This window comes from Callithrix jacchus, chromosome 22, assembly GCF_049354715.1.
Source record: "Callithrix jacchus isolate 240 chromosome 22, calJac240_pri, whole genome shotgun sequence".
NCBI classification, from domain to species: domain Eukaryota; kingdom Metazoa; phylum Chordata; class Mammalia; order Primates; family Cebidae; genus Callithrix; species Callithrix jacchus.
This window is the reverse complement of record NC_133523.1, coordinates 33,411,012-33,431,183: the sequence shown is the minus strand read 5'-3', so window position 1 is coordinate 33,431,183 and position 20,172 is coordinate 33,411,012. Positions and strand designations below refer to the sequence as shown.

General features: G+C 39.2%; 1 protein-coding gene and 1 pseudogene across 22 annotated transcripts in view; one reads left to right on the top strand and one right to left on the bottom strand.

Annotated features, from left to right (window-relative positions):
- ZNF420 (zinc finger protein 420) overlaps positions 1-15,573 on the top strand; it is a 29,232-nt gene extending 13,659 nt beyond the window's left edge. For 19 of the 21 annotated variants that reach the window (XM_008987912.5, XM_078359234.1, XM_078359236.1 and 16 more), the window contains one exon: positions 12,413-15,573. In XM_008987912.5, the coding sequence (XP_008986160.1) occupies positions 12,413-14,343 (1,931 nt within the window). In that variant the 3' untranslated portion in view covers positions 14,344-15,573. The remainder of the gene's footprint in view (positions 1-12,412) is intronic. The other 2 variants (XM_078359240.1, XM_078359239.1) reach the window with 1 other exon arrangement.
- On the bottom strand, positions 5,476-6,176 carry LOC100386383 (ubiquitin-conjugating enzyme E2 L3 pseudogene; annotated as a pseudogene). Its single transcript, XR_013530797.1, has one exon. The product of XR_013530797.1 is annotated as a ubiquitin-conjugating enzyme E2 L3 pseudogene (transcript).
- Positions 15,574-20,172: the final 4,599 nt, after the last annotated feature.

Below are 20,172 nucleotides of genomic sequence, written 5' to 3'. Positions count from 1 at the left end.
ACAATTTCTAAAAGTTCTATTTAGTTCTTTTTAAAAATGATAATTGAAAGCTTGATAAATTTGGCTGCATGAATATTACTCTCTTTATCAAAAGACATTATAAAGACAGTGAAAGACAAGCCATGAATTGGGCAGAGATACTTGCAATGCATATAGACAACAATGAAATTACTAATTAGTATCAGAATATAAAAAGCTTCTACAGATTGATAAGAATAAGTTAAATAACAATTTTGAAAAATTCAGAAAAAGATATCTATTGGCAGTTCAAGGGAAAAAATGCAAATTAGGCTGGGCATGGTGGCTCACGCCTGTAATCCCAGCACTTTGGGAGGCCGAGGTGGGCAGATTACTTGAGGCCAGGAGTTCGAGACCAGCCTGGCCAACATGGTGAAACCCCATCTCTACTAAAAATACAAAAATTAGCTGGGCATGGTGGCAGGTGCCTGTAATCCCAGCTACTCAGGAGGCTGAGGCAGGAGAATTGCTTGAACCCAGGAGGTGGAGGTTGCAATGAGCCAAGATCGAGCTATTGCACTCCAGCCTGGGCGACAGAGGGAGACTCTGTCTCAAAAAAAAAAAGCAAAACCACAATGATATAATTATTTTACATGCTGTAAATTGGCAAAAATTAAGATGTTTTACAGTACCAGGCATTTTCAAGATTTAGAGGCAGAAGTGCACTATATCTTGATATTCACAATAGCCAAAAAGTGGGAGCAACCCAAATGTCGATCAACTGATGAACGGATAAAATTTGGTATGTTCTTACAATGAAATACTATTCAGCAGTAAAAAGGAATGAAGTTCTGATACATGCTTTAATATGGATGCACCTTGGAAACATGCTATAAAGAAATACCTGAGGCTGGGTAATTTATAATGAAAAGAAATTTACTTGGCTCATGCTCCTGGAGGCTCTACAAGCATTGCACTAGCATCTGCTTGGCGTCTGGTGAGGCCCAGGAAGCTTTTAGTCATGGTGGAAGGGAAGGGGAGCCAGTGTGTCACATGGCAAGAGAGAGAGGAGGAACTTCCAGGCTCTTTTAAACAACCCAATCTCGTGTGAACTCATAGCATAAGAACTCACTCTTTACCACAAAGATGGCACCAAGCCATTCATGAGGGATCCACCTGCATGATCCACGTACCTTCCACCAGGCCCCACCTCTGACACTGGGGATTACACTCAACATTAGATTCCATCAGCATGAGATGCAGAGGGGACAAACATCCAAACATATCCCATGCCAAGTCAAGCCAAATACAAACATTACATATTATATGATTGCATTTATATGACATGTCCTCAACAGGCAAATGTGTACTGACAGAAAGTAGATTACTGGTTACCCAGCACTGGGGATAGGAAAGAGGTAGAGGGAATGGAGAATGTGGAGTGGGGAAATGAGAAGTGACTGCTAATGAGCACACAGCATTTCTGTTGGTGGTAAAAAAAAAATGTTAAAAAATTAGATTGTGGTGATAGTTATACAACTCAATGGGTATACTAAAAGCCATTGTGCAGAAATAATATGGAAATGATTTCCAAACTTGTGTGTACTTTAGAAACAGCTACGGTCTTTTAAAAAGAATTCCACACCCCAGACCAATTAAATAATAATCTCTGGGCATGGTACACAAGTATCATTATTTTTTGAAATTCTCTAGGTTTTTCAAATATTTAGACATGTTTGGTAACCACTGCACTGTGGTATTATCTGAGAACTTTTTTTAAAATTGAATGTTCACTTCATTTAATTTATTACCAATATACTCGGATTTATTTGTCCCCTATTTTATGCTTTTTGTTTCTTCTTTTTATCTTACGGGCTTAAAAAATTTCTCCCTCCTTAATCAGGGTGGATACAATCTTGTTTTATTTTTTGCAACTCCATTTTCCCCCTTATTTAGTTTGGAAAACATACAGTATTTATATTTTTTTAAAAGTTATCTTTAAATTTGTATCATGTGTACCTAATTATTTTAATGCCAGTAATATTTTACAGTTTTTATTCATTGTAATTATGTCTGAAAAATTACATATTTAATGGACATTATACGTTTTGATGGATACTAAAATGCATTTATTCAGTCCACATACAATAATTGGTTTGCATATTGCTTTGCAATAAACTTGCTCTATCTCCACCCCTAGGATTTCGAGGCCAACAAGTTGAAAAACACAGATAGAAAGGATAGTATCTACCTCAAAATAAATTGCTAACCATTGTGGCAATTAGTTGAGGTTCTAAGGAGAGATAAGAAATTGACATTTCTGTGTCAAATATATATTTTATTGTCACAGAATTCTTATCAGAAGTATACCAGCAATGCATACCTGTTTTATACTTTATCAATAGTGGCTTATATCACTTAGAAATATCTTTGTTAATTTGTAGATGGAAAACAAAAGAACGTTTCTGCCATTGCTGGTGAATTTAAACATTTTGGGGGTATTTCTGCCTGTTTTGGTACTTTAATTATTATCATTATTGTTTGTGTCACTTGACAAATACAAACTTAATTTAGCAAAGGCTGAAATTCATGTCTGACTTTCCTCAAGATAATGTAAAGGATATTGGAATCCTTTAACTTTTATCTGTTTCTCCAATCTGGTATTTTTCTCTGGTATTTGAGCTCTGTTCTTTTTTTAGCCTACAAAATGAGCATTAGTTTTTTTCATAATGTCAGTATTTGCTTGTGGATTTGTTTGCATAATTATCTTTTATATGTATGCTATTCCTCTTTCATTATACCTTCCTTCTAGGATATTTTGTTTATCAGAAAATACATTAGGGAAGGCGTCTTTTTTGTTGCTGTTACTGTTGTTTTTCGAGATGGAGTCTTCTCTTGTTGCCCAAGCTGGAGTGCAGTGGCATGATCTCGGCTCACTGCCACCTCCACCTCCCAGGTTCAAGTGATTCTCCTGCCTCAGTCTCCCAAGTAGCTGGGATATCAGGCGCCCACCACCACGTCTGGCTAATTTTTGTATTGTTAGAGATGGGGTTTCTCTTCTATGTAGAGATGGGGTTTCACCAGGTTGTCCAGGTTGGTCTTGAACTCCTGACCTCAGGGGATCCACCTGCCTCGGCCTCCCAAAGTGCTGGGATTACAGGCATGAGCCGCTGTCCCCGGCCTTATTGTTAACAAACGCTCTAAGTGTTTATCGTTGTTGCAAAAAACCTTGTATCACTGTCATTCTTGCCTGATGATTAACTAGGTATAAAATTCTATACTGACAATTATTTTTTTCTCAGCACTCTGAAGATATTCTTCCACTGTCTTCTGGCTTCTATTGTTGCTCTTGAGAAGTCTGCCATCTGTTTCATTGTTGTTCCTTTTGTAAGTAATCTGTATTTTCTCTGGCTGCTTTTAAGATTTTTTTTCTATAAGATTTTTAATATAATTGATTATATCGTTTCATTTATAGAAGTTTGATATCCTCCTCCTCCTCTCCCAGATCTTTTTTTTTTTTTAAACTGGTCCCTTTCTCATGGATTTTATCTTGCACTTTCATATATTTCCAGCACTTATATGTCAGACAATTCAAATTTCTGGGAAACAGGTCTAATTTTGCTGTTTCTTGTATCCTTGGGGACGCTTGTGTAACAGTGAATTATCCATAGCAGTTTTTTTCTCCTTTTCTTTGAGAGTCCAGGCCAAGACTGAAAAGTTCCATGTCATTTTCCTTTAAGGTTTGATGGATTTGTTTTTCTTTCTCTGAACTTTATGCCTTGAATAGTTCCAATTTTGTAAAGAGGTTTATTTGTAATTCCTGCTCTTTTGTCAAGGAGAGATCTTGTCTGTTGAATTTTTTCAGACCATTAAGATACAAACATCTAGGTAATTAAAATCAGCAAATATCCCAAGGATAGCTGTAACTTCAGAGCGTATTTACCCCTCTAGTTTCTGGTTCTTACTTCATTGTAGTACCCCTGGATTTACTTTCTTTTATGCTTCACATACTTTTAAAAGGACATTTGTCGCTGGGCGCGGTGGCTCACGCCTATAATCCCAGCACTTTAGGAGGCCGAGGCGGGTAGATCACGAGGTCAAGAGATCGAGACCATCCTGGTCAACATGGTGAAACCCTGTCTTTACTAAAAATACAAAACTTAGCTGGGCATGGTGGCGTGCGCCTGTAGTCCCAGCTACTCGGGAGGCTGAGGCAGGAGAATTGCTTGAACCCAGGAGGCGGAGGTTGCAGTGAGCCGAGATCGTGCCATTGCACTCCAGTCTGGGTAACAACAGCGAAACTCCGTCTCAAAAAAAAGAAAAATAAATAAATAAATAAAAGGATATTTGTCATATTTTATCCAGTATTTATTTATATTTTTCAAGAAATCTGATGCATCATTTACATATTAACAATATTGAATCCTATTGTTGAACATGTTAAATCTGCTTTACTTTTTTTCTTTTTTTTTGAGACAGAGTCTCACTCTGTCACCAGGTGCCAAGCTGGAGTGCAGTGGCACAATCTCGACTCACTGCAACCTTTTCCTCCTGCCTCAGCCTCCCGAGTAGCTGGGACTACAGGCACACGCCACCATGCCCAGCTAATTTTTGTATTTTTAGTAGAGACAGGGTTTCACCATGTTGTCCAGGATGGTCTCAATCTCTTGACCTCGTGATCCACTCGCCTCGGCCTCCCAAAGTTCTGGGATTATAAGCTTGAGCTGCTTTTCTTTTTTTATGTTCTCTGGAAAGTTTTGTGGTTTTTTCTTAAAAGGCTTTACACATTTCTTAAGCAATTTCTCAGTACATTTTGTTTATATTATGAATAGGATTTTTGTTCTGTAACATTTCTAAATGGCTAATACTGATATATATTATGTATGAGCAAGTATTGATTTCTATAAATTGATAATAATCTTATGGAAATATCTAATAGTTTTTCAGTGGATAATAGTGCATTTCTAGATAGACAGTTTTGCTCTCTACATATAGTATGTGGTCTTTTCCTATTTGTACCTTTAAAAAAAAGCAACTATATTCAGTAGGACCTCTAGCAGAATTTGAAAACAAATCGTTCTTATCTTTTCTCAAACTTTATTGGCAGTGTTTCTAATGTTTAACTATGAAATATATTTCTGTGGGCATCTGGTAAATACTCTTACCTAGATTTTTACCTGATTCTAGATTTAGAGAACTTTTAATAAAGGGTCTTAGAATATAGATTACAAATTTTGGCATTTCTTGAAATAATGTTATTTTATTCTTTAAGTTCTTCATGTGGGAAAATAGACTCTGATGTTGAATTATTCCTGCATTTGTGGGATAAACTTTATATGATTATGATGTGTTATCCCTTAAATACACAGCTGGGTTCTTTGTTGCTAATATTTTATTTTAAAATTTTACCTTTGTTCATTCATGAGACTGGCTTAGATTTCCTGAGGTCATTGTTCAGTGTTGTTGTATGAGTTGATTTAACTTTGTAAAATGACTAGTGTAGATTACCATGTTTTTTTTTTGTTTTTTTTTTTTTTTAGAACATCTTAAATTTTTAATCCTTTCTTTACAGGTTACCTAGACCACTTTTGATTAAGAAAACTGTAGAAAGTTAGTAACTGCCACAAGCGAACGCCAGGCGGTGGCACGTGTCAATTTCCACGGAGTCCTGCTTTGCGGGGTGTCTGAATGCACTGCACGGGGTCTCTGCTCACACCTGCTGGAACCAATCATGGCAGATTTTAGTCCACAGGTCGCTTTTCCCCATATTTCTTTGTAAACTCTTCACCATTCTTACAGAATTTTTTACGGTCCTTAGAGTATTCTTCAGCTAGGTCAGCCCGAAGTGGGTGCTCGGGCTGGGGGTCATTCACCAGTGCTATGAGGGACTGGATTACTTGGTCGGTTTTGGTTGCTGGCTTCCAGTTTTCAGCACTAATTACTGGGAGACAGACCTGCCCCTTTTCATCGATGTTCGGGTGATAGATCTTTGTTTTAAATGTGATCTTCGGTGGTTTGAATGGGTACTCTGCTGGAAAGTTGATTTCGATTCTGAAGGCCCCCTTATCATACGGAGGGTTGTCAGGAACAATAAGCCCTTGCCAAGTCAATAAATTAGCTTCATCAACCTGGATGTTACGGAAGTTTTTCATTCCACATTTGCGGATTTCTTCAAGCTCCTTCATCAGCCTCCTGCTGGCCGCCATCTTGGATTTGGTAGTGCTCCTTCCAGATTACCATGTTTTTATACGTTCAACAGTTATGTATGATTAGAATTATATATTCTTTTGTTGTTGTTGTTGAGACAGGGTCTTGCTCGGTCACTTAGGCTGAAGTGCAGTGGCACGATCACAGCTCACTGCAGCCTTCACCTCCCTGAGCCCAGGTGTTCCTAGATATTTAATTTTTGTATTTTTTGTAGAGATGGGGTTTTGCCACAGTGCCCAGACTAGTCTTGAACTTCTGAGCTCAGGCAGTCCACCTGCCTTGACCTCTCACAGTGCTGGGATTACGGGTATAAGCCACCACACCTGGCCTATATGTTCTTTAATGTTTGGATGATATTGCCGGTAAACCTACCGGTCACTGGAATCTATTGCCTTGACTGGTAGATACAACAGGTACAATGACCAGCATATACAAATGGTCATCCGTCATAGGTATCTGTTGCCTTTTAGGAGCACAGACACTGAACTCAAATTTAAGCTTTTTATGTGGTTATTGCATATATCAGTTATTTTATCTTTATGAGTAATTTTTCATCTATTTCATCCAGTTCTAATTTACTGTTGAGTTGTTTATATGTTTTTCTCATAAACACTTTCAAAAGTTTTATTTTACTTTTAGTTGACACATAATGTACATATTTATGGGCTACAGTGTGATGATTTGCACATATGTACTTTGTGTAATTATCAAATCAGGGTAATTAGCATATCTGTCACCTCAAAACACTTGTCATTTCTTTGTGGTTAGAACATTCAAGATGCTGTCTTCTAGCTATTTGCAAGCATTCAGGACACTTTTGTTGACTACATAGTCCCCTTGTTGTGCAATAGTACATCAGAACTTATTTCTCCTGTGTAACTATAACTTTGTACCCATTGCCCAGTCTCTTATCAGCCACCCGCCTCAGCCTCTGGGAACCACTGTTCTACTCTCTACTTCTATGAAATCAACCTTTTTAGGTTCCACATATGAGTGAGGTCTTGTGGTATTTGTCCTGTTCTTGTCATACTTCACTTAATATAATGTCCTCTAGCTTCATCCAAGTTGTCAAAAATACAGGATCTTATTCATTTTTATAGGTGAATAGTATTCTGTTCTGTATATATACCACATTTTTGAAAATTCATTTGTCTTTTGATGGACGCTGAGTTCGAGTCCATATTACTGCTATTGTGGATAATGCTGCAGGAAACATGGGAATGTAGGATACCTCTTTCACATACTGATTTCATTTCTTTTGGATATGTACCCACTAGGTGGATTGTTGGATCATATGATAGTCCTATTTTTAATTTTTTGAGAAAGTTTCGTACTATTTTCCATAATGGTTGTGCTAATTTACATTCTCACGAAGAGTGTGTAAGAGTTCCCTCTTTTTCCATATTTTTACCAGAATTTGTTATATTTTGTCTTTTTAGTAGCCCTTCTAATAATGGTGAGGTGATATCTGATTGTAGCTTTGATTTGCATTTCCCTATTATTAGTGATGTTGAGCATTTTTTCATTTACCTGTTAGCCATTTGTATGTCTTTTCTTAGAAATGTTTATTCAAATCTTTTTACTATTTTTTAATCAGATGACTGTTTTTTTTTTGCTGTTGAGTTGACTTTCTTATATATTCTTGGTATTAACCCCTGGCTAGATGCATCGTTTGTGAATATTTTCTCCCATTCTGTAGGTTGTCTCTTTACTCTCATTTCCTTTGCTGTACAGAAGCTTTTGACTTTGATGTAATACATTTGTCTATTTTTACATTTATTGTCAGTGCTTTTGAGGTCTTATTAAAAAATCCTTGCCCAGATCAGTGTCTGTTTCCCTGTGTTTTCTTCTACTAGTTTCATCGTTTCCAGTCTTACATTTAAGTCTTTAATCCATTTTGAGTTGAGTGGAGAGAGATAGAGATCTAGTTTTAGTCTTTTGCAGGTGGATATTCAGTTTTCTGAGTACCATTTGCTAAAGAGAGTGTCCTTTTCCCAATTTGCATTCTTGGCCTTCTTGTTGAAAATCAATTGGCTGCAAATATCTTGATTTTTTTTCTGGGTTCTCTCTCCTATTCCATTGGTCTATGTGTCTGTTTTCATGCCAGTACCATACTGTTTGGTTACTATTGTTTTGTAGTATATTTTCAATTCATGGAGTGTGATGCCTGCAGCTTTGTTCTTTTTGTACAAGATCACTTTGGTGGCCAAGTGTGGTGGTTCATGCCTATAATCCCAACACTTTGGGAGGCTAAGGCAGGTGGATCACCTGAGGCCAGGAGGTTGAGAACAGCCCGGCCAACATGGTGAAACCCCATCTCTACTGAAAATATAAAAAGTTACCTAGCGGTGGTGGTGGATGCCTGTAATCCCCGCTACTGAGGAGGCTGAGGCAGGAGAATCACTTCAACCTGGGAGGTGGAGGTTGCAGTGACCCAAGAGCACACCATTGCACTCCAGCCTGGGCAACAAGACCAAAACTCCATCTCAAAAAATAAAAAAAAAAGATTGCTTTGGCTATTTGGGGACTTTTGTGGTTCCATATGAATTTTAGGATTGTTCTTTGTATTTCTGTGAATAGTGTCATTGGTGGTATTTTGATAGGGATTACATAGCATTTGTAGATTATTTTGGGTAGTATAGACATTTTAACAATGTTAATTCTTCTGATCCATGGAATATATTTCCATTCATTAATTTCCTCTTTAATTTCTTTTGTCGATGTTTATAGTTTTTATTGTAAAACTCTTACCTCTTTTGTTAAATTTATTCCTTGGTTTGTTTCAGTTTTTGTTTTTTTTCTGTCATAAATGGGATTGATTTCATTTTCACATAGTTTCCTGTTGGCATATGGAAATGCTACTTATTTTTGTACATTGATTTCATCAGTCATTAGCACCTTATTTTGTTCATCTGATGAGCTCATATTTTCCTGAATGTTCTTTATGTTTATGGACATGTGATGATGTCTGCACACTGAGCGATTTATTTGAGTTTGCAGGCCAGGTGTGGTGGCTCATGCCTGTAATCCCAGCACTTTGGGAGGCTGAGGTGGGTGGATCACCTGAGGTCAGGAGTTCGAGACCAGCTTTGCCAACATGGTGAAATCCTGTATCTACTAAAAATACAAAAAAATTAGCCAGGCATGATGGCGTGCGCATGGATTCCCAGCTACTCAGGAGGCTGAGACAAGAGAATCATTTGAACCCAGGAGGTGGAGGTTGTAGTGAGCTGAGATTGTGCCACTGTACTCCAGGATGGGCAACAGAGCAGGACTCCATCTCAAAAAAAAAATGCACCATTTGCCTCATATCTCAGCATTTGATATAACCAATCATGCCTTCTTAACACCCTTGTTTCACATGGCTTCTGGGGTTCCGTGCTCTCCTAATTTTTCTTCTTCCTCGCTGGCTACTCCTTCTTAGTCTCTATTGCTGTTTTCTTCTCATCTACCTGAAGTGACCCAGGGTTCAATCCTCAAACATCCCTTTTTCATCCTTCCCCTTCTGTTTTATATACAAAGGTACTCCCTGGGTGACCTCATCAAATCTCATAGCTTTAAATGTTATTTATTTGGTAATGACTTTCAAACTATATCTGTAATACAAACACCTCCCTAGAGTCACATACTTGCACATATATGTGTCTGTTGAACATTTTCATTTGATATCTAATAGTTCAAAACCAGACTCTTCACATTCTCTTCCAGATCTGCCCCTATCACAGCAGTGAAGAGTTTTCAGTAAGTAGCACTTCCTTTGTTCCAGCCTTTCAGGCAGAACATGCATAGTCTTCCTTGTGTTGTCTTTTTCATGTTACATGTCCGTTCCATGATCACATCCTCTTTAGTATACCTTCCAAATATACCTGTTCTCTAATGATACCTCGCTTCCTCCACCTTACCGCCACGATCATCTGGTCTGAGCCAGGTGGATTATACTGGCCACCTAACTTCTATCCATCTCGCTTTTGCACTTTCCCATTAACTCTCTTTATTTATTAATTTTGGCTCCCCAACTCAGAGTAAAAGTCAATTTTTTTAAAATGGCCAAGACTGAGGTCAGATGGATTTTTTTTCCTGTCTCTGAACTTTAGGCCTTGAATAGGTTCCAAATTTGTAAAGTGATTTATTTCTAATCACTGCTCTTGTGTGGGTGCGAGGGCTTGTCTCTTAAATTTTTTCAGAACACTAAGATAGAACCTTAGGCTACTGAAGCCAGCAAGTGTTCCAAGGGTAGTTCTGACTTCAGAGCATGTTCACCTCTCTAGTTTCTGGCTCTTACTTCATTGCTTGATCTTCTTTCTTTTAATCTTCTCTCTCTCTCTCTAATATATATATATATATATATATATATTTTTTTTTTTTTTTTTTTCTTTTTTGAGATGGAGCCTTGCTCTGTTGCCCAGGCTGGAGTGCAGTGGTAAGATCTTGGCTCACTGTAACCTCTGCCTCTCTGGTTCAGATGATTCTCCTGCTTCCCCCTCCCAAGTAACTGGAATTACAGATGCCCATCACTACACCCAGCTGATTTTGTTTTTGTTTTTTTGAGACAGAGTTTCGTTCTTGTTACCCAGGCTGGAGTGCAATGGTATGATCTCAGCTCACCACAACCTCCGCCTCCTGGGTTCAAGCAATTCCCCTGCCTCAGCCTCCTGAGTAGCTGGGATTACAGGCATGCGCCACCATGCCCAGCTAATTTTTTGTATTTTTAGTAGAGATGGAGTTTCACCATGTTGACCAGGATGGTCTTGATCTCTTGACCTCATGATCCACCTGCCTCGGCCTCCCAAAGTGCTGGGATTACAGGCATGTGATTTTGTAATTTTTAGTAGATATGAGGTTTCGCCGTGTTGGCCAGGTTGGTCTTGAACTCCTGATCTCAAGTGATCCACCTTCTTTGGCCTCCCAAAGTGCTGGGATTACAGGTATGAGCCACCACGCCCAGCCTGGATAATTGCCTTTTTTCTCTCCAACATTCTATGAGGTTATAGAACCCTTTCATTATGTTTTAGACCTGTAGCAGCACCTGGGAGCTCTAGGATGTGTTGCACAGAATTTTTCTTGAATAGACAAGAGGAGAAGACATGAGCCAAAGCATGAAGGAACAGAGTAAACTGTGAAGTAATAATAAGTAAACAAAAGCAACTTAGTATCTTGTTTGAAAGGGATAGGGAGAGCTAAAGAAGAGCAATTGGAGAGGTAAATAGGATCATAGATTTAGTATGGAGGTGCTTTTGCTTCTATCTATAAGGAATTTGTAGGGAAACCAGTCACTGGTTTCTAGGCATCTACCACCAGAATGATATGAAGGATTGATTACAGAGCACCAGGACAAGGGTATTTAAGAGTAATAGACATATGATGGTGGGTGGTTACATGACTTGAGTCCTTACAGGTCAAAGTTTCTTTTGTTTTTTCTCCTGTTTTTCAGTTATCTTGTGCTTTCATTGACCTGTTTTACTGAGTGCTAGACATTGCAAAGAAAAATTTAAAAATTTCAGTTCTTGCATACCATTATAAAAATCCAGTAATGATTTAAGTTTGCTATGGCAAGCAGTCTTGAATGACCTTAATCCAAATTTTTGGATTGTCAGAAATGAGGCAAAGTCATTGAAGAGTTTGGATTTTATATTAAGTTTAACATGGAAGCTACTAAAAAGTATTAAGCAGATACAGAAAATCATGATCTGAATCTGAATCAGTTGATAGGAAGTATTAAAAATAGAGATCTCCAGGATCTTTTTCTGATTCATTAGCAGTTAGTCTGGTGTAATGTTGTTAACATGCTCCCCAGGTGATTTTGATCCCCACCAAAGCTTGAGAACTACTGACTTTAAAATTTTTCTTAATCTCTTCCCTTATCTCCTCATCTAAGTTTTCATTATTCTCTCATCTCTCAGATGCCCCTTTCATATATTAATATATGAGATATTTCTAAGCTATTTTTTTAATTATACGTAGGAACATTTCTGTACTATGAAATCAGTCAGTTTTGTGTATGAGAAAGAGAAATAGAAAAGAGCAGACATTGCAGAATAGAATAGAAAGCAGGGAAGATACTGTTTTATGAAACTTTATATATAATAGGTTGTGATGTGAAAGGTAGGTATCATTATGGGTCATAGTAAGCAATATTTGAAACAAACTCATGTATGTATGTTATTTTTTATGGGTATTATAATTTCCTATTATTTGTCTTTGCTATAGAAGTTACATTTCTCAATTTTTTAATTCTCTCTTATTTCAGACTTGCCTTTAAGGTGTGCAAGAAAGGACTTATCTCCAGAAAAGAACACTTATGAAACAGAATTATCCCAATGGGAAGTGAGTGACAGGCTTGAAAAGTGTGACCTTGAAGAGTCCAATTCCAGGGATTATTTGGAAGCCAAAGCCGAGATGGAGAGGCAACAAGAAAATCAGAGGGAATATTTCAGGCAAGGAATGATCATATATGACAAAATGTCCATTTTCAACCAGCATACTTACTTATCTCAACATTCAAAATGTCATTCTACTGAGAAACCCTATAAATGTAAGGAATGCGGGAAAGCCTTCAGACGAGCCTCACACCTAACACAACATCAAAGTATTCATACTGGTGAAAAACCCTATGAATGTAAGCAATGTGGGAAAGCCTTTAGTCGTGATTCACAACTCAGTCTTCATCAGAGACTTCATACTGGTGAGAAACCCTATGCATGTAAGGAATGTGGGAAGGCCTTTACTCAAAGCTCACAGCTTATTTTACATCATAGAATTCATACTGGTGAAAAACCATATAAATGTGAAGAATGTGGAAAAGCCTTTATTCGTAGCTCACAACTTACCCGACATCAAAAAGTTCATACTGGTGAGAAACCTTATGAATGTAAAGAATGTGGGAAAGCCTTTACTCAGAATTCACAACTTACACTACACCAGAGACTTCATACTGGTGAGAAGCTCTATGAATGTAAAGAGTGTAGGAAGGTCTTTACTCAGCTCTCACAACTTATTCTGCATAAGAGAATTCATACCGGTGAGAAGCCGTATGAATGTAAGGAATGTGGGAAAGCTTTTATTTGTGGCTCACAGCTTTCTCAACATCAGAAAATTCATAATGGGGAAAAACCATATGAATGTAAGGAATGTGGAAAGGCTTTTATTCGGGGCTCACTACTTATGCAACATCAGAGGATTCATACTGGTGAAAAACCCTATAAATGTGAAGAATGTGGGAAGGCCTTTATCCGTGGCTCACAACTTACCCAACACCAGAGAATCCACACCAATGAAAAGCCCTATGAATGTAAGGAATGTGGAAAGACGTTTAGTCATGGCTCGCAACTTACCCAACATCAGAGAATACATACTGGTGAGAAACCCTATCAATGTAAGGAATGTGGAAAGGCGTTTAATCGTGGCTCACTCCTTACACGACACCAGAGGATTCATACTGGTGAGAAACCCTATGAATGTAAAGAATGTGGAAAAACCTTTAGTCGTGGCTCAGAACTTACTCAGCATGAGCGGATTCACACAGGTGAGAAACCCTATGAATGTAAGGAATGTGGGAAATCTTTTATTCGTGGCTCACAGCTTACTCAGCATCAGAGAATCCATACTGGTGAGAAACCTTATGAATGTAAAGAATGTAGAATGGCCTTTACTCAGAGTTCACATCTTTCCCAACATCAAAGACTTCACACTGGTGAGAAACCCTATGTGTGTAATGAATGCGGAAAGGCCTTTGCACGTGGCTTACTACTTATACAACATCAGAGAATTCATACTGGTGAGAAACCGTATCAATGTAAGGAATGTGGGAAAGCCTTTATTCGTGGTTCACAGTTGACTCAACATCAGCGAATTCACACTGGAGAAAAACCCTATGAATGCAAGGAATGTGGCAAGGCCTTTAGTCATGGCTCTCAACTTACTCTGCATCAGAGAATCCATACTGGTGAGAAGCCCTATGAATGCAGAGAATGTAGAAAGGCCTTTACTCAGAGCTCACATCTTTCTCGGCATCAGAGGATTCATACTGGTGAGAAACCATATCAATGTAAGGAATGTGGGAAGGCCTTTACTCGTGGTTCACAACTAACACAACATCAGAGAATTCATATCAGTGAGAAATCTTTTGAATATAAAGAATGTGGGATTGACTTTAGTCATGGCTCAGAAGTTTACATGTGAACTGTCTGATTCTTTGAGATCACTATGAAGAGGTTCTCTGGTTATCAGCAACAAATTCTCACAAATGTGAATATGGGTACTCATCTGCCTCATAAGGCACAGCATCAGAGAATTTGTATGAGGAAAAGAAAATGTTAGTGTCATTCATATAGAAAAACCTATCGTTACTGAAAACCTATTAAACATTAGCAAATTGGAGAATAGTTTTAATACAGTAAATGTAGGAAGGCCTTTAGCCATATTGAAAACAAATATCTTTTTCAACATTATCTTAGCTCTACTAGTTGATTTTTTTTATTATTATATGTATCATGATACTTAACCTCTATCTTGGTTTAATCATTTTAAGATAGACCTAAGTATATTACCTTTATTATAAGATTCTTGGAAGTATTTTGTAAGTTATTACATGTAAAAGCTCTTAGAATGGTGCCTTGAACATAGCATACCACAAATATTAGCTACCATTTTCACTAGTGTTATTTTAGAGAATTTGCATGAGAGGAGAGCACTTATGAGTGTAATAAATATTGAGAAATCTTTTATTAATACATCCTAGATGGGTGAGGGGCACTGTATGCCATAATGAATGTGAGAAAGCTGTCATTTAAGTCTCATCCATTATTGCTATAAGAGGAAATTCATACTGTTCAAAAAAAAAAAAACAGTGGATTTAATCACTAGATTATTGAGCACAGCCGTTTGAGAATTGGAGCAAGGTGTGAAGTGATTTTTAACAAAATCTCAGATCCAAAGTCTAATAAATCTAGGAAATTTTTTTAAAACTTGAATGTATTGCTTTTGAAGTAAACAAAATAAGAACCAATGTTACAGACTGTTTTGCAATGCAAAATGATGAGAGTTTGTGATAGAGACTGCTTTTTTCCTACCCTATATCTATTTTCAATTTTTTAATAACAAAATTCTGGGCTGAAAATTATCTCAGCCTTCCTTGCAGATCAATAAGATAGAAGTGGTGTTTATATGAGTAGGAGATTTATGAAATCCATTTTTCCTGTCTTTTTTCCCTTCCTACAATGTGGACATCTAAGCTGGAGCTCCAGTACTGTCAGCAGGACTTTGAGAATGGTATCTGGGTGTTGTGGGTCATGGAGCAGAAATGCAGAAGGAGACTGCAACTCTGATGATTTTGTGGAACAGCCATCCTTGCTCTGGTCTGCTTGCCTCCTGTGTTTGTTTAAATAAATTAAACATCTTATTTGTTGATGCTATTGTAGTTCTGTTATTGACAATAAAAATTCTTAAGGATATAAAATTTTGTACCTAGAAGTGGGATGCTATTGGTAAAGGAAATCTCAAATGGGGTATTGAGGCCACTGGAGTATCTGTAGGTTATTGAGAATGAGGAACTGCCCAAATTAAGCTAGGAGCTGGAAGATGCTTGTTTTAACAGGCAGGACGTTGTGTCACTGCCTCCCACTCATACTACCATGCTTTATATCAGTCACTGCTGTGATGTTGGAAGAAATGCCAGAGGTGATTCAGGATGCATGCTGCATGCTTCTTGCTGCTTTCAGGAATGTCCTGTGAATGTGGTAAATTCAGAGAAGAGCTAGGTGGCCTGCTAGCAGCAACTGAAAGCAGTATTACTTTGGTAAGATGTTATCATGGCCGGCCCTCAGTCCTCTACCCTTAAGCCACTTACAGTGATACAACATGAGAACCTGAACAAGAAATTAGACCAGTGCTATTGCATACAAAGGCAGTCTGCTAGTAAACATATTTATGCTTTCCTTATAGGTGCTTATTGTTCTAAAAGTAGTCAGTTATTAGGTACTTAATATATTCCAGCCACTATCTTAGATGCTTTGGATATTTGTCTTAACAATTCTAGCAGGAGGAGGTACATATGTAAAGAGTATGTTAGAACTAAAGTGGTATGGGGAAAGAGTCATTCAAAGGCAGTGGGAGGGATATGATCATTTAGGTTGCCTTGTGAAATACAATGATCAAGGTAGACCGCCAAGAAGGAAAGACTTGAGCCAAGACTTGAAGGAGTGAGGTGATAAGTTAGTGGTTATCTAAGGGAAAAGCATTCCTGGCACAGGAGAAAGCTAGAGAGGTCCTACAATGGGACGATGCTGAAGTGTTTTAGGAAAATTGGGGAAGTTACTGAAGAGTACTTTGCAAAGGGGTGGTTGCTAGAGCATAACAGAAAGATAACAGGGCCATATCTTGCCAAGCGTGCAAGCCATTGTAAAGATATTTTATTTTGAGGGAAACAGCTGTTGAAAAAAATTGATGAGGAGGTTGTAGTAACTCAGATGAAAGAGGAGGTCATAGCCTAGGAAGAAGAGTGAACAGTTGGTATAGCGGTTATTCATTGCATTCTAGGTATATGGTAAATACAACAGCAAGAAAATTTTGTCTAGATGTAGAATAGACAAGTCCCGGCGACATTAGCTCAAAGACTAGTCTTGAGCATCTGGAAATACAGTGTTTTCATCAACCAGGATGGGGAAAGCTTCACTTCCAGCAGGGTTTTAGGGGAAGACTGAGAGTTCAGCTTCAAACGTGTTGAATCTTAAGATGTCTTTTACAACACAAAATGTCAGTAGTGAGTAGGCACTTGATGTATGAGATATACTAAACTTGAGGTTATATTACTTTAGTGGGTGTTGCCCACATTTATTTAAAGGATTCCAGATTTTAGTAGAGAAAGGGTAGAGAACAGGAAGAACTGAACCATGGAGCATTCCAACATTGAGTTAAAACAATAGAAGAATAACACTGAAGAAGCTAAGAAGGAGAACCAATAATAGAGGAAAACCAAGAAACTGTGGAATCACAAAAGCCAAATAAAAGTGAATTGAAGGAGAATCTAGGTATCAGATAGCTTTAGCAGACCAATTATATAATGTGAGGTTTGAAATTTGGCTGTTTATTGGTATCCATATCAGTAACCTTGGGAAGGGCACAGGATTTTTTTGTTTGTTAGTTCCTGGTGGGTTGACTTCAGAGTGATGGAAGCAAAACCTTGAAAAGATAGTTGAGAATGAGTGTAGAGAACACTGCATGAGGGACACAGCAAGCCACAGGCACCTGTGTTAGCCCAGCCTTTAGGTAACAGTGGAAACCCTGCAGGAGAGTCACATGCACACCCTCAAAGCAGTCTGAGGGAAGGACCCCATGGTGTATCCTTTGCTCCTGAAGTTTCTTCAGCCTGGTCAGCCTCCTCAACACCTAGAATCCCTGGAACTTCTGCTTGACCTCCTGAAGGAAATAGGCCGGAGCCTAAACCCCACGCACAGCTGCAGAGTTCCTAGACCCAATGCTGCAAGGACTCATCCCAGAGCAACCACAGAGGTCACTGAGATGCAGATTCACTGCTAGTGCCGTGTACATGTGCAGTTGGAGGATCAGTTTGAACCCAGACACCAGGCTTACACGGAAGCAAAGAGAAGGGTGGTGTTGGTGCCAGAAAAAGGGTTACCTTCCCTTACTCAGGTCTAAATAATCACGACTTGGTCACCTTTGACACTCCATTCAAGGCCAAAATTAGGCCTTAAGGTATGCCCTCAGGACTCCCCTTTAAATCGGAAGCAAACAGCAAATAATGCACGCTCTAAAATACCCTAACAGGAGCCACAATGGAAAAAAAATCACAAGCTGAGGGTCAAAGAGAAATACAGGAATAAGTTAAATAGAAGAAATGAAGACCTGAAAAGGGTCAACTCCAGTGCAATCACAAAAGGAAAGAAGTACTTATCATTCAGCCGGGCGCGGTGGCTCACGCCTGTAATCCCAGCACTTTGGGAGGCCGAGGTGAGTGGATCACGAGGTCAAGAGATCGAGACCATCCTGGTCAACATGGTGAAACCCCGTCTCTACTAAAAACACAAAAAAATTAGCTGGGCATGGTGGCGCGTGCCTGTAATCCCAGCTACTCGGGAGGCTGAGGCAGGAGAATCGCCTGAACCCAGGAGGCGGAGGTTGCGGTGAGCCGAGATCGCGCCATTGCACTCCAGCCTGGGTAACAAGAGCGAAACTCCATCTCAAAAAAAAAAAAAAGTACTGATCACTCAAGAATGAACAGAAAAATGTCAATAAAATTAAACACAACATTTATGAGAATGACAAGAATGGCTATGACTGGATAATCATCCTGTGAATAATGAAGCCATCTGAAAAGGCACAGAGACAGTTAGCTTGTTGGTAAAAGGAACGGAAACCCACAACTCCAGACTAATCAGACTTACCCAGTCATTAACAAATATGTGTAGAGAAAGAAGTGCTATTGAATGGATCCCCAAGAATGTTGTCCCTGATGAACTGGAAAATGATTTTTGTTGATAAGATTGAGCTGTACAAAAATCTAGACCCATCAGAAACAGGACAAAGATGGAAGTCATGGACCAGGCTAGAGCTCACCCATGATACATCACAGCCAACTGCCATATGGAACTGGGAACAAATGCAAAATGAAGACTGTTTCACTGGACACCACACATAGACACACAAAAAAACACAAAATTACATTCACACACACACGGATACAAAATAGTGACACAGAAACACACACACTCAGCCAGCTCGTGAGGCTGCAGGGTTCTTCTCTCTGTGAGGAAGCCCCTCCAGGAAAAGAGCATCCTTGAGGTACAGGCAGGCCAATCCTCGAGGTGACAGGAGGGACAACTTTTGCGGAGACTCACCCAAACTCCGTCTGAGTGGGCCTGAGGCCGGGATCCCACGGTGCATTTTCAGAACTCCAGTCGATGTTTCTTCAGCCTTTTCAGCCCTCCATGACACCTAGGATCCCAAGACCATCCTGCTGAACTCCTGGAAAAGACAAGCCGGAGCCTAGTGCCAATGAACTGTCACAGAGCGCTCCTGCTCTGGTGGTGGAGGAAAGGAGATTGTGTGAGACTGAAGACCAAATCCTGGCCGTCCTGTCCTCAAAGCCCACTTCAGTGGACTTCTTCCTGGGTGCCTGGTGGAGGCGGAGTTTCAGGGCAGGAGGCAGGCACTCCTTATTCCTCTTTGGATCTGACCCTGGATTGGATGGTGTGGGCAGAAATCGGGTCAGATGGGGGTGAGAATAAAATCTGGTGAGGTGTGGAGGGGGCTGCTGGGGCACATAGACACCTGAGTTCCCCAGGGAAGGTAACAGTGAAAAATTCTTATATCATCTATATTCTCATATAAGCCTTGTTATTTTTTATGAGAGACTTCTTACTAAATGAGGGACTACACTGGTGTCCTTAAACTGATGTGTATTTGACCTACTTAGGATTCTTGTTAAAAGACTGATTGAGATTCCTGTGTCAGAGTGAACCTGAGATTCTGTATTGCTAGTAGGCACTCAGGGGATGCCAGTGCTTATGGGTCATGATTCATATTGTCAGAAGCAAGTCTCAGTATTGTTCTTTGGAAGTAAGCATTGTAGATGTAGGCCAGTTGTGGTGGCTCACGCCTATAATCCCAGCACTTTGGAAGGCCGAGGCGGGTGGATCACGAGGTCAAGAGATCAAGACCATCCTGGTCAACATGGTGAAACCCCATCTCTACTAAAAATACAAAAATTAGCTGGGCATGGTGGTGCGTGCCTGTGGTCCCAGCTATTCGGGAGGCTGAGGCAGGAGAACTGCTTGAACCCAGGAGGCGGAGGTTGCAGTGAGCTGAGATCGCACCATTGCACTCCAGTCTGGGTAACAATAGCGAAACTCCGTCTCCAAAAAAAAGGAATTGTAGATGTAGGGTCTGCAGTGAAAGGCCTCTTCTGGATGTAGTCTTCATTTTTCTTTCTAATTACTTTCATCATATAATTAAAACACACTGATGGCAATATAAATGGAAACAGATAGATAG